The 16,390-nt window shown below is 46.7% G+C and overlaps 1 protein-coding gene across 1 annotated transcript in view; it reads right to left on the reverse strand.

The window, feature by feature from the left end:
- Pi4ka (phosphatidylinositol 4-kinase alpha) overlaps positions 1 to 16,390 on the reverse strand; it is a 138,297-nt gene that overhangs the window by 4,490 nt on the left and 117,417 nt on the right. Inside the window, exons 37-51 of the mRNA XM_069994278.1 lie at positions 15,274 to 15,393; positions 15,025 to 15,104; positions 14,726 to 14,919; positions 13,523 to 13,613; positions 12,093 to 12,260; positions 11,402 to 11,455; positions 9,074 to 9,194; positions 6,583 to 6,712; positions 3,624 to 3,694; positions 2,994 to 3,066; positions 2,565 to 2,635; positions 1,355 to 1,464; positions 871 to 975; positions 657 to 782; positions 334 to 454 (exon numbers count right to left, since the gene is read on the reverse strand). Of these exons, the coding sequence (XP_069850379.1) occupies positions 334 to 454; positions 657 to 782; positions 871 to 975; positions 1,355 to 1,464; positions 2,565 to 2,635; positions 2,994 to 3,066; positions 3,624 to 3,694; positions 6,583 to 6,712; positions 9,074 to 9,194; positions 11,402 to 11,455; positions 12,093 to 12,260; positions 13,523 to 13,613; positions 14,726 to 14,919; positions 15,025 to 15,104; positions 15,274 to 15,393 (1,635 nt within the window). The remainder of the gene's footprint in view (positions 1 to 333; positions 455 to 656; positions 783 to 870; positions 976 to 1,354; positions 1,465 to 2,564; positions 2,636 to 2,993; positions 3,067 to 3,623; positions 3,695 to 6,582; positions 6,713 to 9,073; positions 9,195 to 11,401; positions 11,456 to 12,092; positions 12,261 to 13,522; positions 13,614 to 14,725; positions 14,920 to 15,024; positions 15,105 to 15,273; positions 15,394 to 16,390) is intronic.

Raw genomic sequence — 16,390 nt, forward strand, 5'->3', positions numbered from 1 at the left:
AGGGCTCTAGGGATCCCATGAACTGTCACACCATGAGCAGGCTATATTTTCTTGGGGACAGTGGGGGAGCGCTGAACACGGAAGAGGGAGGAGGAAATGGAGGCAGGAACTGGGGTGGGAGCCCCAAAGCTCAGGCTGCCGTTCCTGAGCTCATGTCTTAGCTTCCTTTTGCCCATCTAGGTCCTCTACAGCAGGATGGCCTGAGGGCTAACAGCTTGGACCTTAGAATTGAATCCAAGGCCCACCCTGACCCTCATGGCTAGGTGGTCATGACAGGCTTGCCCCCTTCTGTGGGGTGAGGGGACAGGGAGGTGGTGCTGGGGCCCAGCTCACCGATATGGATGATGTGGCCCTTCTTGTCCAGCATGATGTTGCCATTGTGCCTGTCTTTGATCTGCAGCAGGAACAGCAGAAGGCTGTAGGCGGCCATGCTTCGGATAAAGTTGTAGCGTGCCTGTGTGGAAAGTGTGGGCTCACGATGGCTCAGGGGCCAGCTGTGCCCCACCTTGGACGCAGAAAGCCAGGCCCTTTCTCCCATTCTCAAGGGTTCACTTTCTTCTCGGGTGATCTAGTTTGAGCTAATGAAGGAGAACTCTGAGGAGCAGCAGAGGGAAGGGACAGGTGATAACTAACAGGTGGGTAACCAGGGTAGCTACCTGCTGGAAGGCCAGGGTGGACTCATCCCCATATTGACGTGTGAAGTAATCATACATGCCAAAGTCGGTCTGGCGGCCCAGCTGGTCTCGGGAGGTGCAGTCGGGGATACATTCAATCACTCCACACTAGGAAGGAAGATGGAAGAGTGAGCCTTGAGGAATGTCAGGTGGGTAGAAACAGGCCCCATGCCAGTCTCCTGCTCAGGAAACTTACCCCAGGGGCAGTGGCCACCACCCGGTAAGGGAAAACAAAGAGGTCCAGGCCAACAAGCTGGAAGATGTTCTTAAAGAGGTCGATGATCTGCAGGGCCAGCATATCCTGGGGAGGGAGATGGGGGGAGATGCTAACATCTGGCCTCCTCACAACGCAGCCTACACACCTTCCAGTGGCTCTCAAGGGTCATACAGCACAGAAGCCAAGGTCCAAAAGAGAAGAAGCTGGCCACAACTGGAGTCTGACATGCTGGGTACGATGCTACACCACTGCAAGGGTATATATGATTAAATAGGAGCTCTGCCCTCCTCGTATGTTCCTCTGGATAGGCATTAGAGGTAGAAGGGCAGGCAGGGGCTGTTTGGCAGGAGCTCTAATTAACTTCATGGCATCTGAACCAAATGAGGGGAAATGGCTGTTTCTCCATATAAGATTCACTTCTTTGGGGGGAAAAAGGCCTGCTCTGCTAGCCTAGCTCCGTTACCTGCCGGCAGTCATCCCCCACTTTGAAGATGGCTGCTTGCCAGCAGATCTTCTGGCCGTCAGCCTCCTGCCTGCTGCACTCATCCTCCGAGTCTGAGCAGCACCGCAGACCTGGGGATAGGGCAGAGGCAGTGCCTGTTAGCTGGGGGCAGTGGAGGCCTCTCAGGAGAACTGGATCTTGAGGATCACTTGTACAAAGTGCTAAGGGGAATAAGGGACCCAAGAAACATCACAAGTCAGCTGGCAGAATGATAGGCCCAGGGGCTTTTTCAACCTTTCCAAGTCCCAGTGTCAGCCAAAGAGAGGACTCAGGGATCAGAATTTGTGCAAGGCCATGGAAGGCTTATCTCCACACTGGTCACCATGGCCAGATCTCTGTGCTGGATTGAACTGTGCTCCCCTAAATTCATACCCCAAATTTCAAATGGAATCTCAATTGGAAATTTAGTCTCTGTAGAGTTAAATAAGTCATACTGGTGGGCCATGGTATCTAATTCAATGACTTGTGTCCTTGAAAGAAGGAAGTTTGAGGCTGGGAATGTGGCTTGGTGATAGAGTGCTTGTCTAGCATGCATGAAGCCCTGGGTTCCATTCTTCATTACCACATAAACAGAAAAAGTGGGAAGTAGTGCTGGGGCTCAAGTGGTAGAGTGCTAGCCTTGAGTAAAAGCAGCTCAGGGACAGTGCCCAGGCCCTGAGTTCAAACCCCAGGACTGGCAAAAAATAAAAAAAGAAGTAAGTTTGAAGTAAGTTTGATACCTAGGGCAGAGATGCCATAAGAAGATAGGGAGAGCTGGAATGATGCAGTTGCAAGCCATGGAAAAGCCACCACCACCACCAAGGGCTGTGAAGCCACTCCAGGCTGAAAAGGCAGGTGATGGTCCTGTCTTGGAGGGACTAGGCGCCCACATGCCTGGCTTAATGCCATACTCCCTGCCTCCAGAGACCACACACACCCAGGCTGTGAGGATTTGTAAAGTATCCCAGAAAAGCACATGCTACTCAGCCTCAACAGGAAACTTCCTGGACGGGCCAGCTGACTTGGATTGACATATATTCAGGGTGGCATGTTGGTCACTGCATATGTTCCCTGCCATCTCTGAATGTGCAGATGCAGGAACAGACAGCTTTTATGGGGGAGTAGGCCTAAAGCAGCTGGCCTTAGCTAGGAAAGCATTGAGTCTTCAACTAAAGCAGAAGTGCTCACTGACCTTCTTTTTCAAGTTCACTCACTCCACATCGTTTCACCTTAAATTTAGCCAGATATGGGGCTTTTGCAGCACTAAAAAAGAAAAAAGGAATATGGCACATGTGATGAGTCAAATACAAACTACTTTGATTCCTGTAAACCTACTAAGTATGGGAAGCCTCAAATAGGTGAAATCTTGGTCCAGGCACATGAATAGGTAGGAGGTAAGACCTTATTTAAAATAACCAGTGATTATGAAATGGTAACACCCTCGGTACAACACCTTAATAATAAAAAATTATATTAAACAATAACCAGTGAAAAAGAGCGTTGGGTGTAGCTCTGCAATAGATTGCATGCTTAGCAATCTAGAGTGCTGAGTTCAACCCCAAGTCTGGAAAACCTGTGTAAGGCAGCTTTGGGAAGGGGTGGGGCAGGAGCAGGTACTTACCTCTGCATTGGTGTCCCTGACTTGTAGTCGATGTCCAGCACGATGGCCTCCGGGTTGCTAGGTAGGTAGCAGCCTATGTGAGGGTAGAATGAAGGCACAGGGAGTTCACATGACCATGGGGGAGACCATACCATTTCAAACAGACCTCACATACAGAGTCTGCCTATAGTTACCCCTGCCTTACCAAGGGACATCTGCTCCTTTCCTGTGGCACCAGATTTATTCTGTGGCTTGTTGTGGGTCTATCCTCCCCAACTCTGTGATCCTTCACCGATTTTTCTAGACATCCAATAAACAACCACCCACCCCAGAAGATGCTCCTCTAGGAAGCTACTCTAAGCCTCCCCTTCCCAGATGCTACCACATACGCCAGGGCTTGGGTGGGGCCTGTCCCATTCTCCCGTGTAGAAGCTTCCCACCCTGCCTCCATGTCTCTTCCAGCACCCCTTCATTTGTTCTCCCCACAGAATCCCTTTTTAAAAAAAGACAATGGAGGCAATACAAGGACAATTGCATGCATTAAGAGCCCATTCCTGGGGTGCTAGACACTTGTGAGACCAATTTGTGTGGTGTGGTTGGCCAAACCTTTGTCTCCACACTGGCTCTACACTGCCCTGAGAGGCTGCTCACCTGGCTGTACCTTCACCTCAGACAGAGCTGACAGACAAGCCTTCTTTCTCTCATCGCCTTTAGGGTAGGGCCTAAGAAACAGGACAGAAATACTCTGCTGTCTCCTTGGCCTCTGGGAGACACACCAGGACAGCTGTCTAGGTTCCCTTCTCATTGGATACCCAGCAACTCCTGAAGGCCTTGCCAGGCCCAAGTCATCAGGACACATTCATACCAGTGCACGTGACTTTCATTCCTCATTGAAAAGCCCAGATAGGCCCCAAGGGCCAATGTGGAGCTGTTTCTATTTCTGCCTTTCACTTATGTGTGTGGTATGTGTGTTGCTGGCTAAAGTACTAGGGGGAAGTTGTCTTGGGGGGTCCCACAGTTCTGGGCTCTAATGCTATGATTACCACTTGAAGCCACTGCGTGACTTTGGGACCTCAGACCTTCAACCTTAGCATAAGGATGAGAGACAACTGGAGTCATGTCTGTTATGAGATGATGCCAGAAAATGCACCTTCTGTTATAGTTTGACCTGGAAAGTTCTTTGGCACACTGGTGGTCTACCCTTAAAGGGAATTGTGGGACACCAGTCTCCTTTCTCTTGATTTCTGACTGTTATGAGGTAAGCAGCGTCCTCTGTATGGTGCTCCCACTATGATGTGATGCCTTGCTACAGGCCCAAAAGTAACAGGGCTAGTGGACTAGCCCTTGGCTAAAAGCTCCAAAACTAAAAGCCTAAAGAAATCAACTTTTCTCAAGCCAGGCACCAGTAATCACACTTGTAATCCTAGGTACTCAGAAGGCTGAGATCTGAGGATCCTGGTTCAAAGCCAGCCCAGGCAGGAAAGTCCATGAGACTCTTATCTCCAATAAGCCACTCAGAAAACTGGAAGTGGCACCATGGCTCAAGTGGTAGAGCACTAGCCTTGAGCTGAAGAGCTGAGGGACAGTGCCCAGAGTTCAAGCCCCATGACAGACAAAAAAAAAAAAAAAAAAAAAAAACCCAAGGGGCTGGGAAGGTGGCTCAGTGGTAGAGTGCTTGACTTGCATGCATGAGGCCCTGGGTTCGATTCCTCAATGCCACATAAGCAAAAAAAAAAAAAAAAAAAAAAAAGAAAAAAACCAGAAGTGGCGCTGTGGCTCAAGTGATAAAGCGCTAGCCTTGAGTTGAAGAGCTGAGGGGCAGCGCCCAGGCCCAGATTTCAGGCTCCACGACCGGACCCAAAACAAAAACAAAAAAAACAAAAAACAAAACTGGAAGTGGTGCTGTAGCTCACCTTGAGCAAAAGAAGCTCAGGGACAGCACCCAGGTCCAGACTTCAAGTCCCAGGACTGGTTAAAAAAAAAAAAAATCACTTTTCTTCCCTTCCCTCTTTGCTTCCTTTTTTCGGTTGGTTGTGGGGCCTGAACTCTGTGCCGTGGCGTTGTCCCTTAGCTTTTCAGCTCAAGTCTAGTGCTCTACCACTTGAGTCACAGTGCCACTTTCAGCTTTTTCTGCTTATGTGGTGCTGAGGAGTGGAACCCAGGGACTCATGCATGCAAGGCAAGCGCTCTACCACTGAGTCACCTTCCCAGCCCTTTGCTTCCTTTTTGGTGCTGAGTTTTTCTTTTCTTTCTTTTTTTTGGGGGGGCCGGTCGTGGGGCCTGAACTCTGGGCCTGAGCGCTGTCCCTCAGCTCTTCAGCTCAAGGCTAGAGCTCTACCACTTGAGCCACAGCGCCACTTCCGGCTTTTTGCTTTTTGCTTATGTGGTGCTGAGGAATCCAACCCAGGGCCTCATGCATGCAAGGCAAGTGCTCTACCACTGAGCCAACTTCCCAGCCCCGAGTTTTTGTTTTTGTTTTTCTTTTTCTGTTAGTTGTGGGGCTTGAACTCTGGGCTTGGGTGCTGTCCCTGAGCTCTTCAGCTCAAGGCAAGCATTCTACCACTTGAGCTTCAGCGCCACTTCTGGTTTTCTAGTGATTTATTGGAGATAAGAGTCTCATGGACTTTTCTGCCCAGGCTGGCTTTGAACTGTGAACCTCAGATCTCAGATCTGTGTCCTGAGTAGCTAGGATTACAGGTGTGAACCACTGGCTCCTGGCCATTTTCTCTTTTTATCTCAAGTATTTTGTTAAAGTAACTCAAACTTGACTATCACATGGGTCTACCCATTATCTTTGTGGGCTAGAAACTATCAGTATTGCTTTTCTACCCAGCACACAGCCCAGAGAGGCCACTGAAGACCCAGTCAGGCTTCATAATGACTACACACTAGAGATAACCCAAACAGCTCTGAAGAACTGTGCTTTCTTGTCTGGCATATGACCCAGTGTCCTTGTCCCATGAAAAGGAGGCAGGACCAAGTGCAATGTGAGATCCACATGAGTGGAGGGCCTAGGCTAACTCATGGGAAGGTGAGTGGCTGAACTGTGGGGCAAGGGAGGAAATAAAATGGTGTGTTCAGGCATGTTGCCTTGAATAACCCAGCCAGAGCTGTCTACCTGGCTGTTCATTATGTCTTCAGGTTCCTGGCTGTAGGACACTTGCTCATTTTTTAAAGATCCCAGGCTAGCCAGGCACTGGTGGCTCACACCTGTAATCCTAACTCCCCGGGAGGCTGAGATCTGAGAATTGTAGTTTGAAACCAGCCTGGGCAGGAAACTCTATGAGAATCTCATCTCTAATTAACCACCAGAAAACTGGAAGTGATGCTGTGGCTCAATGTGGTAGAGTGCTTGTCTTGAGCAAAAAAAGCTCAGGGACAATGCCTAGACACTGAGTTCAAGCCTCAGGACTCCTCCTCCCCTCAAATACACACACACACACACACACACACACACACACACACACACACACACACACACACGCACACGCACACACGCACACACACACACACGCACACAAAACAGACAAAACTACTAGGCCAATTCCAACAAGTGGAAGGTATTAAATGAGCCACCCCTAGAAGACAGTTTCTAAAATACTGCACTTACTTGATGATGGCAGACACATTGGTGATCTTGTTAAAGAAATCAAACTCCCGCTGGTAGAAATCCTTGGCGGGGCCAGACAGGGAGCCTGTGATCTCTTCTACTAACTGTTCCAGGAGATCCCCAATGTCAGCTGATGAGGAAACAAAGCTATTGAGCTCCTACTGAAATACGGATACTGGATCTAAGTCATAATGCCATCTTGTCCTTATCTCCATTTTGGCATCTTAATAGATGATGGGGAATTTTCACCCAGTTCTAAGAATATTAGACATGATATAGGACTTTCTTTGATCTGCAGCTGTGTTATAGGTTGTTAAACAATATAGAGGTGATATTCTTTGAATTGTAGGTGTGTCATGAGTTGTTTAGCTCCATGAAAGTTCTGCTTCAGAGAATACTTGCCCTTAGTTATACTTGATTGTTCCCTCTAGACAGCTTGCTTCAGTAGAACAAGTTTTGCTAGTCCTCATACCATGTGACATCTGCCTTGATGTGTTTTTTGCCTTTATAAGCTTTGTAGTAACTGCATTTGGGGCTACAGGTTCTTTGGGATGCTAGTCTGACTGCAGTCGCCGGCTTTCTAATAGACTCCCAACTGACCACTCAAAATGTGGCTTTTCTGTCTCACTGATCCAGTTCCAATATAACACTTTGGCCACTGCAGAGGCACCTCAGGACTGCCCATCAGTGTTGCCTAGGCTATCAGCCCTAGTCTGTGTGGAATGCCCTCTGTGGACAGAGTATGAGGTCACCATATACTATAATTTCCCCTTCACGGTGGGAAAAGACAAGAGTGCCTGCATAGAGCTCAAAGCAGTGGCCATGTGCATTATGGTCACTACTGCTGCCTGCTTGCAGTAAAAAAAAAAAAAGTTGTATCATCAGAAAATGTCCCTGGTGAAACAATAATCATTAATTTTATTAAATTCTACCAAGACTTTTTCTTTTTTGGTGGTACTGGGGCTTGAACTGAGAGCCTTCTACTTGTTTAGTTGGTGTTCTAGCATTTAAGCCCTATCTTCAGCTCTTATTAATGGAATTTCATTTTTATTATTTTTAATTATTTTAAAATATTTTAGTGGTGGATTGGAGCTTGAACTAAGGGTGTGGGTACTGATCCGTAGCTTTTTCACTCAAGGCTACCACTTGGGACACAGCTCCATTTTCTGCTTTTTGGTGGTTCGAAATAAGAGTCTCATGAACATTCCTGTCTGGGCTGGCTTTCCATGGCAATCCTCAGATCTCTGCCTTCTGAGCAGTTAGGATTATAGGCATGAGCCACCAGAACCGAGCTATAACTTTTAAGCTCCATTATAATCTCATGGGAACAGTGTTGTATGTACGTTTCACTGACTGAACGTTATGTGGTATAGAGTATGCTGTATGATGTGTCTATACCATGAAACATGTTGACAATAAATGATCACTGTTAGATGTTATAAAAGTGTGACCAGGATTGGAGGCATACCTCAGTAATAGAATATTTGCCTTTGGTTTAGTTCCGGCACTAATAACAATCCTCAAAAGCCTTCCTGGGGCATGGCTGTGAGACTTGACTAGAACAGAGCACAGAGTTCTCTGAAGTGGTTTCCAATGCCTCATTGCCATTAACCTTTAACTAATTAGTTAACTAGTTAGTTATCTATCAACAAAGACTTGCAGCTACCTGAAAGACTAAAGTATCTTTTTATTTTTCATCTGTATGCCCAAGCAAGGCTAATTTCATGTATTTCTTCAATCCAACATGCAGCAACAGATTAAGAACAGAAGCAGAGGAGAATCCATCTGACCTGTCTTCTCTTGTCAGACAAAAGATGTCACTTATGTTAACATATAAGGAAGATTTAAATTTAGACATTCTTCAGTGATAATTTTATTTTTTCCAGTCCTGGGGCTTGAACTCAGGGCCTGGGCACTGTCTCTGAGCTTCTTTTGCTCAAGGCTAACACTCTACCAGTTGAGCCACAGCACCATTTCTGGCACTAAGGAATTGAACCCAGGGCTTCATGCATGCTAAACATGCACTCTACCACTAAGCCACCTTCCCAGCCCTTCAGAGATAATTTCTAATCCTGGTTAATACTAATTAGCTATGCCCACAAAAACCCAAGTTTTTTGAGGATCTCAATAGTTTTAGAGTCTGAGAGGTCCAGAGACTATACTAAGAATTCCCCGTCCCCTGTCCGGAGCCAGTTGCCCTTCCTCTCTTAGTCACAGGACAGCTCTGAGTAGGCAGTCAGCAACTTACGCAGGGGCTCTCACACAGCCTGGGGTTGCAGGATAGTATCTGCAAGGGGAGTTGCACAAGCTTTGTGAAGGAGGATCCTGCTGCCTTGTGTGTTCAGTGCTGAGAAGTGACCGAAGGATGGAAGGAGAGTAGTCTACCAGGGGGCAGCACTGCAAGAAGGCCCTGAGACCATGAAGGCCCTGGGCAGCCACTGAAAGTGTGGAAGATGGGGAAAGAGACCCAAGGAGAGGAGAAAATACTCACGGTCTTTCTGGTGTCCCTCTTCATCTAGGTAGATGTTAGTTTTCATGTTCCAGATAAACTGATGTGCTAGAAGTTGAGATTTAGATGCTGCCCACAGAATATATTCACGCACATAGCCCATCTGCAAGAGTGCAAGGTCACTGTCAGCCCAGGCTTGGAGTTCCCTTTTTACCAGAGTGTCTTCCTACCCAATATAAGAGCTAACTCCCAATGCTTGGCTCTGGAGCTCCCAACTGTGTGGGGAGCTCTCCAGGGACGATGGCAAGTCCAGACCAGCAACCAGGTCAAATTCTAGTAGGCTGGTAGATGGGAAGCTGGGACCCAGGAAGATAATTCTGCAATACATGCCTGGGCCAGCCTGTATTCTATGTCCGTGGACATAAGAATTACAACTCTCAAACCAGTTTTTGCTGTTGTTAAGTACAAGAAACAAATAGGTTGGGTACCAAAAGCTCCTTTGGAACTGGGTTGTTTAGAACAGTGTTCCCAAGTGACAGGTTCTAGGGCTGGGAAGGTGGCTCAGTGGTAGAGCACTTGCCTTGCATGCATGAGGCCCTGGGTTCGATTCCTCAGCACCACATAAGCAAAAAGAAAAAAGCCTGAAGTGGCGCTGTGGCTCAAGTGGTAGAGTGCTAGCCTTGAGCTGAAGAGCTGAGGGACAGCGGCCAGGCCCAGAGTTCAGGCCCCACAACTGGACCAAAAAAACAAAAACAAAAACAAAAACAAAACAAAACAAAACAAAAAAAACCCAAGTGATAGATTCTAGAATGTGTTATTTTCATGCAGCAGAGCTACTTTCTGCAGGAGACAGTTATGATAATTACTATCCTAAAGATCTATCTTCTAGCCAAGTGCTGGTGGCTCATGACTATAATCCTAGCTACTCAGTATGCTGAAATTTAAGGACTGAGGTTCAAAGCTAGCGTGGGTAGACAAATAACCAGCAAAAAGCTGGAAATGGAGAAATGGATCAAATAGTAGAGTACAGCCATGAATAAAAAAGCTGAGTATTAGTTCAAGCCCCAGTACAGGCACAAAAAAAAAACCAAACCCTATTTTCCTGTCTTCTTTTCCTATTCTGGTAACTCCAGTTTTTGATGACCACGTGCTAGGCTAAAGGAGGGCTGGCCTTTCTTCCTGTCTAGTAAAGGTATTCTGTGGGGCAGATGTTTCCAACTTCGTTAGTTTGCTTTTTATTTTATTTTAATCATTTTTTTTGCTGGTCCTGGGGCCTGAACTCAGGGCCTGGGCACTGTTCCTGAGCTTCTTTTGTTCAAGTACTCTAACACTTGAGTCACAGCACCACTTCTAGCCTTTTCTATTTATATATGGTACTGAGGAATCAAACCCAGGGCTTCATTCATGCTAGGCAAGCACTCTACCATTAAGCCATTAAGTTTTGGGACAAGGTCTCAATAACTTAACTTAAACGGGCCTCTAACTCAAGACTGTCTTGCTTCTGCCTCATGAGTCGCTGGGATTATAGGTATGTGTCATTTTGCCTGGTGGCACTACTATTATGAAACTACCAAATATTATATAGTAGGACAAAGTAAAAAGTAATTTGTTAATGTAATTAGCAACCAGTATTTTCGGTGTTAAAAAATTCAAACTAGGGCTGGGAAGGTGGCTCAGTGGTAGAGCACTTGCCTTGCATGCATGAGGCCCTGGATTCGATTCTCCAGCACCACATAAGCAAAAAGAAAAAAAGCCAGAAGTGGCACTATGGCTCAAGTGGTAGAGCACTAGCCTTGAGCTGAAGAGCTCAGGGATAGCGCCCTGGCCCAGAGTTCAGGCCCCACGACCAGACACTCCCCCCCCCCCCCCGAAAAAAAAAAAAAACTTAAACATAAAATGAATAGTGAAGGAAATCCTGTAATCCTAATTTGAATTGGAATATCAGAATTTTTTTTTTTTGTTCTGGGGATTGAACTCTGGGCCTGGACACTATCCCTCAGCTCTTCAGCTCAAGGCATGTGCTCTACCACTGGTTTTCTGAGGGTTAATTGGAGATAAGAGTTTCATGGGCTTTCCTGTCTGGGCTGGCTTTGAATTGTGATCCTCAAATCAGTCTCCCGAGTAGCTAGAATTACAGGCGTGAGCCATCGGTGCCCAGCTCAGTATAATCTTATGATACATTTTTCTAGGCTGAAAAGGTCTAGAAAGGAAGATCAACTTAATGGCAGAGAGCAGACTTAGTAATCAGATTAGTGTACTTCAATGCCATTTTCCACGAGTGGCTACTTGGTTGATTCCAAGTATCAGAGTACATGGAATACTAGATACAGCTCTGAGAGGAAAGAAGATGGCTTCCGTCAGCATACTTACCTTGTCATATCTGAGGGCCTGCACAATCTGCGGGATGTAGAACAGAATGGCATCCTGCAGGAGGAGGAGGAATGACTGTGATCTCTGAGGTCTGAACAGCCAACACAGGTGAGATTTCATGACCCTGCCTAACAGTGACTGGCAACAGAATCCCATAGTGGGGCTGAGAACAGCGGAAGGCCTGGGGGACAGCAAATGAAATGACCAATGCCTTGAAAACACATAACTGGTGAAGAAAAATACAAAGAGCAAAGCTGTCTTTCCTACCAGAAGAAAATGGCTGAAGGTTACAGCAGACTGTGTGGTGCCGGGGCTGCAGTGAATCAGGCTCTAGAACATTCTACAGATCACTTTCCCCTTTCCCCCGGACCTGCATCATGACTGTCAGATGAGGCCCCTAAGCGCCCTGATGGTTTGCCTTCAGGGTAAGAGGCACAGGTGCACTGAGGAGTCTGCTCACTTCTGGAACCAGACGTAAGTATAATGTAAACTACTAATTAAAGCTTAAAAACCAAATCTGAATGTGAACCAAATTCATTTTGACAACTACTTGAATCGAAACAGGATGAGATGTGTTCTAAGATGGGCTCACATAGTTGGCTGCCTCCCAGGTTGATGAAGCCTGTCTTTCATCTCTCCATTTAAGCACACTAAGCCCCACCTGAGGCCGGTTCTAGCTGCCCTGGCTCACCGGTGGGAAGGACCGCAGAACTTTCACCCCATACTGCGCTGTGAGAGGGTGTGGAGGGTACATGCTGGAGAAGTAGGAGAGGCCTGTGGGCGGGTCCGTGGGTGCCCAGCATAGCACGTGACTGAGCTCCGGGGCATCAGCATCAATGGTGTGCCAGGTAACGAGGAACTAGGGAACAAATGGGGAGGTAGCATGGTTAGACCGTTCCTCGGGGCCCCTCTGGAAATATCCAGCCCATGGCTCACACCTGAAGATGGATACAAAAAGCTTCTGAAACATAATGTAAAACAGCATAAGTATAACTAGATTGAAGTATATTAAGCATTTTCCCACCATAAACATAACAAATGTTACATAGTAAGAATTAGAAAAATTCCGGGCACCAGTGGCTAATGCCTGTAATCCTAGCTACTCAGGAGGCTAAGATCTGAGGATTGCCGTTCAAAGCCAGCCCAAGCATGAATGTCCATGAGACTCTTATCTCCAATTAGCCATCAGAAAGTAGAAGTGGTGCTATGGCTCAAGTGGTAGAGTGTTCACCTTGAGCTGATAGAGCTGAGGGACAGCGTTCAAGCCCCAAAACCAACCCCCGCCCCCCCCCAAAAAATTAGAACAATTTTTATCACTGAAGTTTACTAGATCATTGCTACTGTCTGGTGTGATGATTAATCTTGATTGACAACTTGACTGGGTTGAAAAAGGCCCAGGTGAGTAATAAAGCCCTCTTCTGAGTATGTTGATGGAGGCATTTCCAGAAATAACTGGATCACAGGCTGTGACCCAAGGAGTGGATTAATCCCTTGATAAAGATTCATAATATGAAGGCATTACTGGGAGATAGTGAAAAATAGATAGAGCCTAGTTGGAGAAAGTGGGTCACTGGTGGGACATGTCCTTGAGGGCTATATATTCATGTCCAGACTCCTTCCTATATTTTCTTTTTTCCTCCTTTTTTTTTTTTCTCCAGTTTTGGGGCTTGAACTCAGGGCTTGGGCATTGTCCCTGAGCTTCTTTTACTCAAGGCTAGTACTCTATCACTTGAGCCACAGTGACATTTCCAGCCTTTTCTGTTTATGTGGTACTGAGGAATGGAACCCAGGACTTCATGCATGCTAGGCAAGCACTCTACCACTAGGCCACATTCCCAGCCCCCTATATTCCCTTTCTTTGTCTGCCAGTAGGTGATCAGCCTTTTCCCTCTTTTGTATGATCTGATAATCATTATGATCTTCCCAAGTACATGGAGCTAAGCAAAGCAAACTTCTGAAACCATGAGCCCAAATAAAACTTTCCTTAAGTGTTTCTTAAACTATTCATGTATTTGTTATAGCAACAAAAAGTAACAAATACATCTGTTTTTTTAGTTTTCAGGCATTATATGAAGTTTGAAATGCAGTTTGAACACAAGTCCTGGGTGTGGGCTATCCTACCTTGATAGCTTCAGGGACATCACTAACAGCTCCTGGGTCCAACCGAACAAGACGTGTCACTTCGTTCCCAATGGCTTCTGTGTTCTTGAACCTACAGTGCAGAGGGTATGAGTAGGTGGCCTTACCAGACAAGCTTCCTCACTGCCACAGGAGGGGAGTTAGAGGAAAACACTCAACTGGAGGGTTTTACACCAATATAAGTGGTCTCTAAATATTCCAGGCTACTACCAGATTAGTAGGTCTGAACACAAGTGTTTGAAAAATAATAGCATCACTATACTTGGGAGGAGGCAGCCGTACTACTGCAAGTTCGAGGACAGCCTGAGCTATACAGTGAGACTGTCTCAAGAAAAAAAGAAAAAGAAAAAATTAGCATTAATAATGGGTTATCTGTGAGGAAATCCCAGAATCTCATACAGAAATTACTCTATACTCATTGTTTAAAGAACCTCCTTTTTGAGTCCTTGCCTTTAGAAACTCTACTTTTACTTAGGACCACAGTCCCTGGCTCTGCTCTTCTGCAGCAGACTATCTATGGGTTAGTGTCTCAGTCCAATCTCATGTAACGGATATTACCATTACCTAAGTGCTTTGAAGCAATTCAGGAAAATCAGTCTGTGATCTTTCTCCTGAAGATCAGATTAGGATTAGAAAGAGGACGTAGTCATAAGAGGCAAATTGGGGTTCTGAGTAAAGAAACATCTGCCCTTGGATGGATCCATAAGAGCTGAGGACTGTTGGACGGGACAATACAAAAAGCCATGGTAATCCCTCTCCACTACCATCAGTTCAATCATTCTGTCCCTGTGCGAGCCTCCATGGGAGAGCTCACAGGACACCTGACAATCAGCTGCAGCACTTGCCTCCTGAGTGGCCTTGCACTGAAAGATGGCATCTGCCTACAACCCAACCCTCTCAAGCCTTTCAGTCTTCAGCCTACTTCCCAGGATGTGTGGCTTTCAGTCCTCATATTGTGGCCCTCAATTCACTATGATAATGTCATCTTAGGGTTCAGGGGCTGTGGCACCCCAAACAGGAGTGTGACAAGTATCACAAGGGTCGTCACTTCTTGGGTCAATGTCTTGAGGACTAGTCTGCCTAATGGCTTCTAAATGTCCTCAGAGGGTCCACATTATGCTTACAACTCAGCTAGAAGGGCCCTGCATTGGACCTCTGGTGAAGTGGGATGACCTATGTGCCTACCTGGATGGTAGCTGCACAGCCAGATAAGGAGAGATGCTCCAGGCGAGGTTCACATTGTCCTTCCACTGCTTCTCACTCAGGCTGATGTACTTCGACCTCCAATTAGCTACGCTGTTCTCTCCTGCCTGGTCCAGCTCCAGCTCTGGGGCTGACAGTGGGTTATACCAAGTGATGAGACGCTCAATCTCGGTAGCCTGATGAGACCAGACACAAATGCTAATGCACCTTCTCCAGATATTCACATGCCACCCCTCCCCTGGGGCGCTGTGGTAGGTAGCGGTTGTGGCTGTGGGCCTTACCAACAAGGACAGCAACAGTGTCCTGCGCTTCATGTAGTACTTGTGTAGCTGGGAACCCCTGTTAGTTTTCTTAGACATGCCTAGAGAGGAAAGACAAAGCACAAGTATAGTCCCTGTAGACCAATTAACTGCCCAATATCTCAGATTCTAGAAACAGCTGGTTTTTAGTGCTCTCTTCCTCCATCTGTTTGTCAGGTCGCCAGGAAAGGGAGTCAGACTTGAAGGGTATAACAGCAAATCTCTACTCACCTGACTTCTTAGAGATGGTTGACATGCCACTGGATAAGGGGTAGGTATTGATCCAGCCTTGCGTGGCCTGTTGCCGAGAGCCCACAGTTATATCCAGGTTACTCCGAGTGTCTTGGTTATCTGTGGGCAAACATACCATTCATCCTGGGAATGAGGTAACTGAAGAAAAGGTATCACAGAGAAAACCTGAATTTGCAGATAAGGCAACTGGTAGATAAGGCACACACTGCAACACTGGAATGAATGGAGGCGGACTTGGCAGAATGAACCCTTTCAAACAGTAGGCTTTCCAAATTTTTTATTCTAACCATTATAGATGGAAAGCTTCCTAAAAATGATCATAGTCATCCTAGCTTTTTTCTTTCTTTCTTTCTTTTGTGCTGGTCCTATTCCTTGAACTGTGGGCTTGGGTACTGTCCCTGAGCTTTTTTGGTCAAGGCTAGCATTCTACCACTCAAGCCACAGATCCACTTCTAGCTTATTTTGGTGGTTAATTGGTGATAAGAGTCTCATGGACTTTCCTGCCTAGGCTGGCTTTGAACCGTGATTCTCAGATTTCAGCCTCCTGAGTAGCTGGGATTACAAGTGGGAGCCACAAATGCTTGGATCCCTCCTAACCTTTATTTATTTATTTTTTGGGTCTGGTCATGGGCCCTGAACTCTGGGCCTGGGCGCTGTCCCTCAGCTCTTCAGCTCAAGGCTAGTGCTCTACCACTTGAGCCACAGCGCCACTTCCGGCACTTTTTCTTTTTGCTTATGTGGTGCTGAGGAATCAAACCCAGGGCCTCAGGCATGCAAGGCAAGCGCTCTACCACTGAGCCACCTTCCCAGCCCCCGCCTAACCTTTAAAAGAGAATAAAACAAATGCCATTTTCTTGCTAAATAATGGTGGTAACTAACCACTGGCACTATGTTGTGTTTGCTGCAGTAGGAATTTGAGGACCTGTGAACACAAATCACATAGGCTGTCTTTTTTTTTTTTTTTTTTGGTTGGGCTTGAACTCTGGGCTTGGGTGCTGTCCCTGCGCTCTTCAGCTCAAGGTGAGCCACAGCACCACTTCCGATTTTCTGGTGGTTTATTGGAGATGAGTCTCCTGGACTTTCCTGCCAGGGCTGG

This window comes from Dipodomys merriami, unplaced genomic scaffold, assembly GCF_024711535.1.
Source record: "Dipodomys merriami isolate MVZ:Mamm:240054 unplaced genomic scaffold, mDipMer1.0.p SCAF_45, whole genome shotgun sequence".
NCBI lineage: Eukaryota > Metazoa > Chordata > Mammalia > Rodentia > Heteromyidae > Dipodomys > Dipodomys merriami.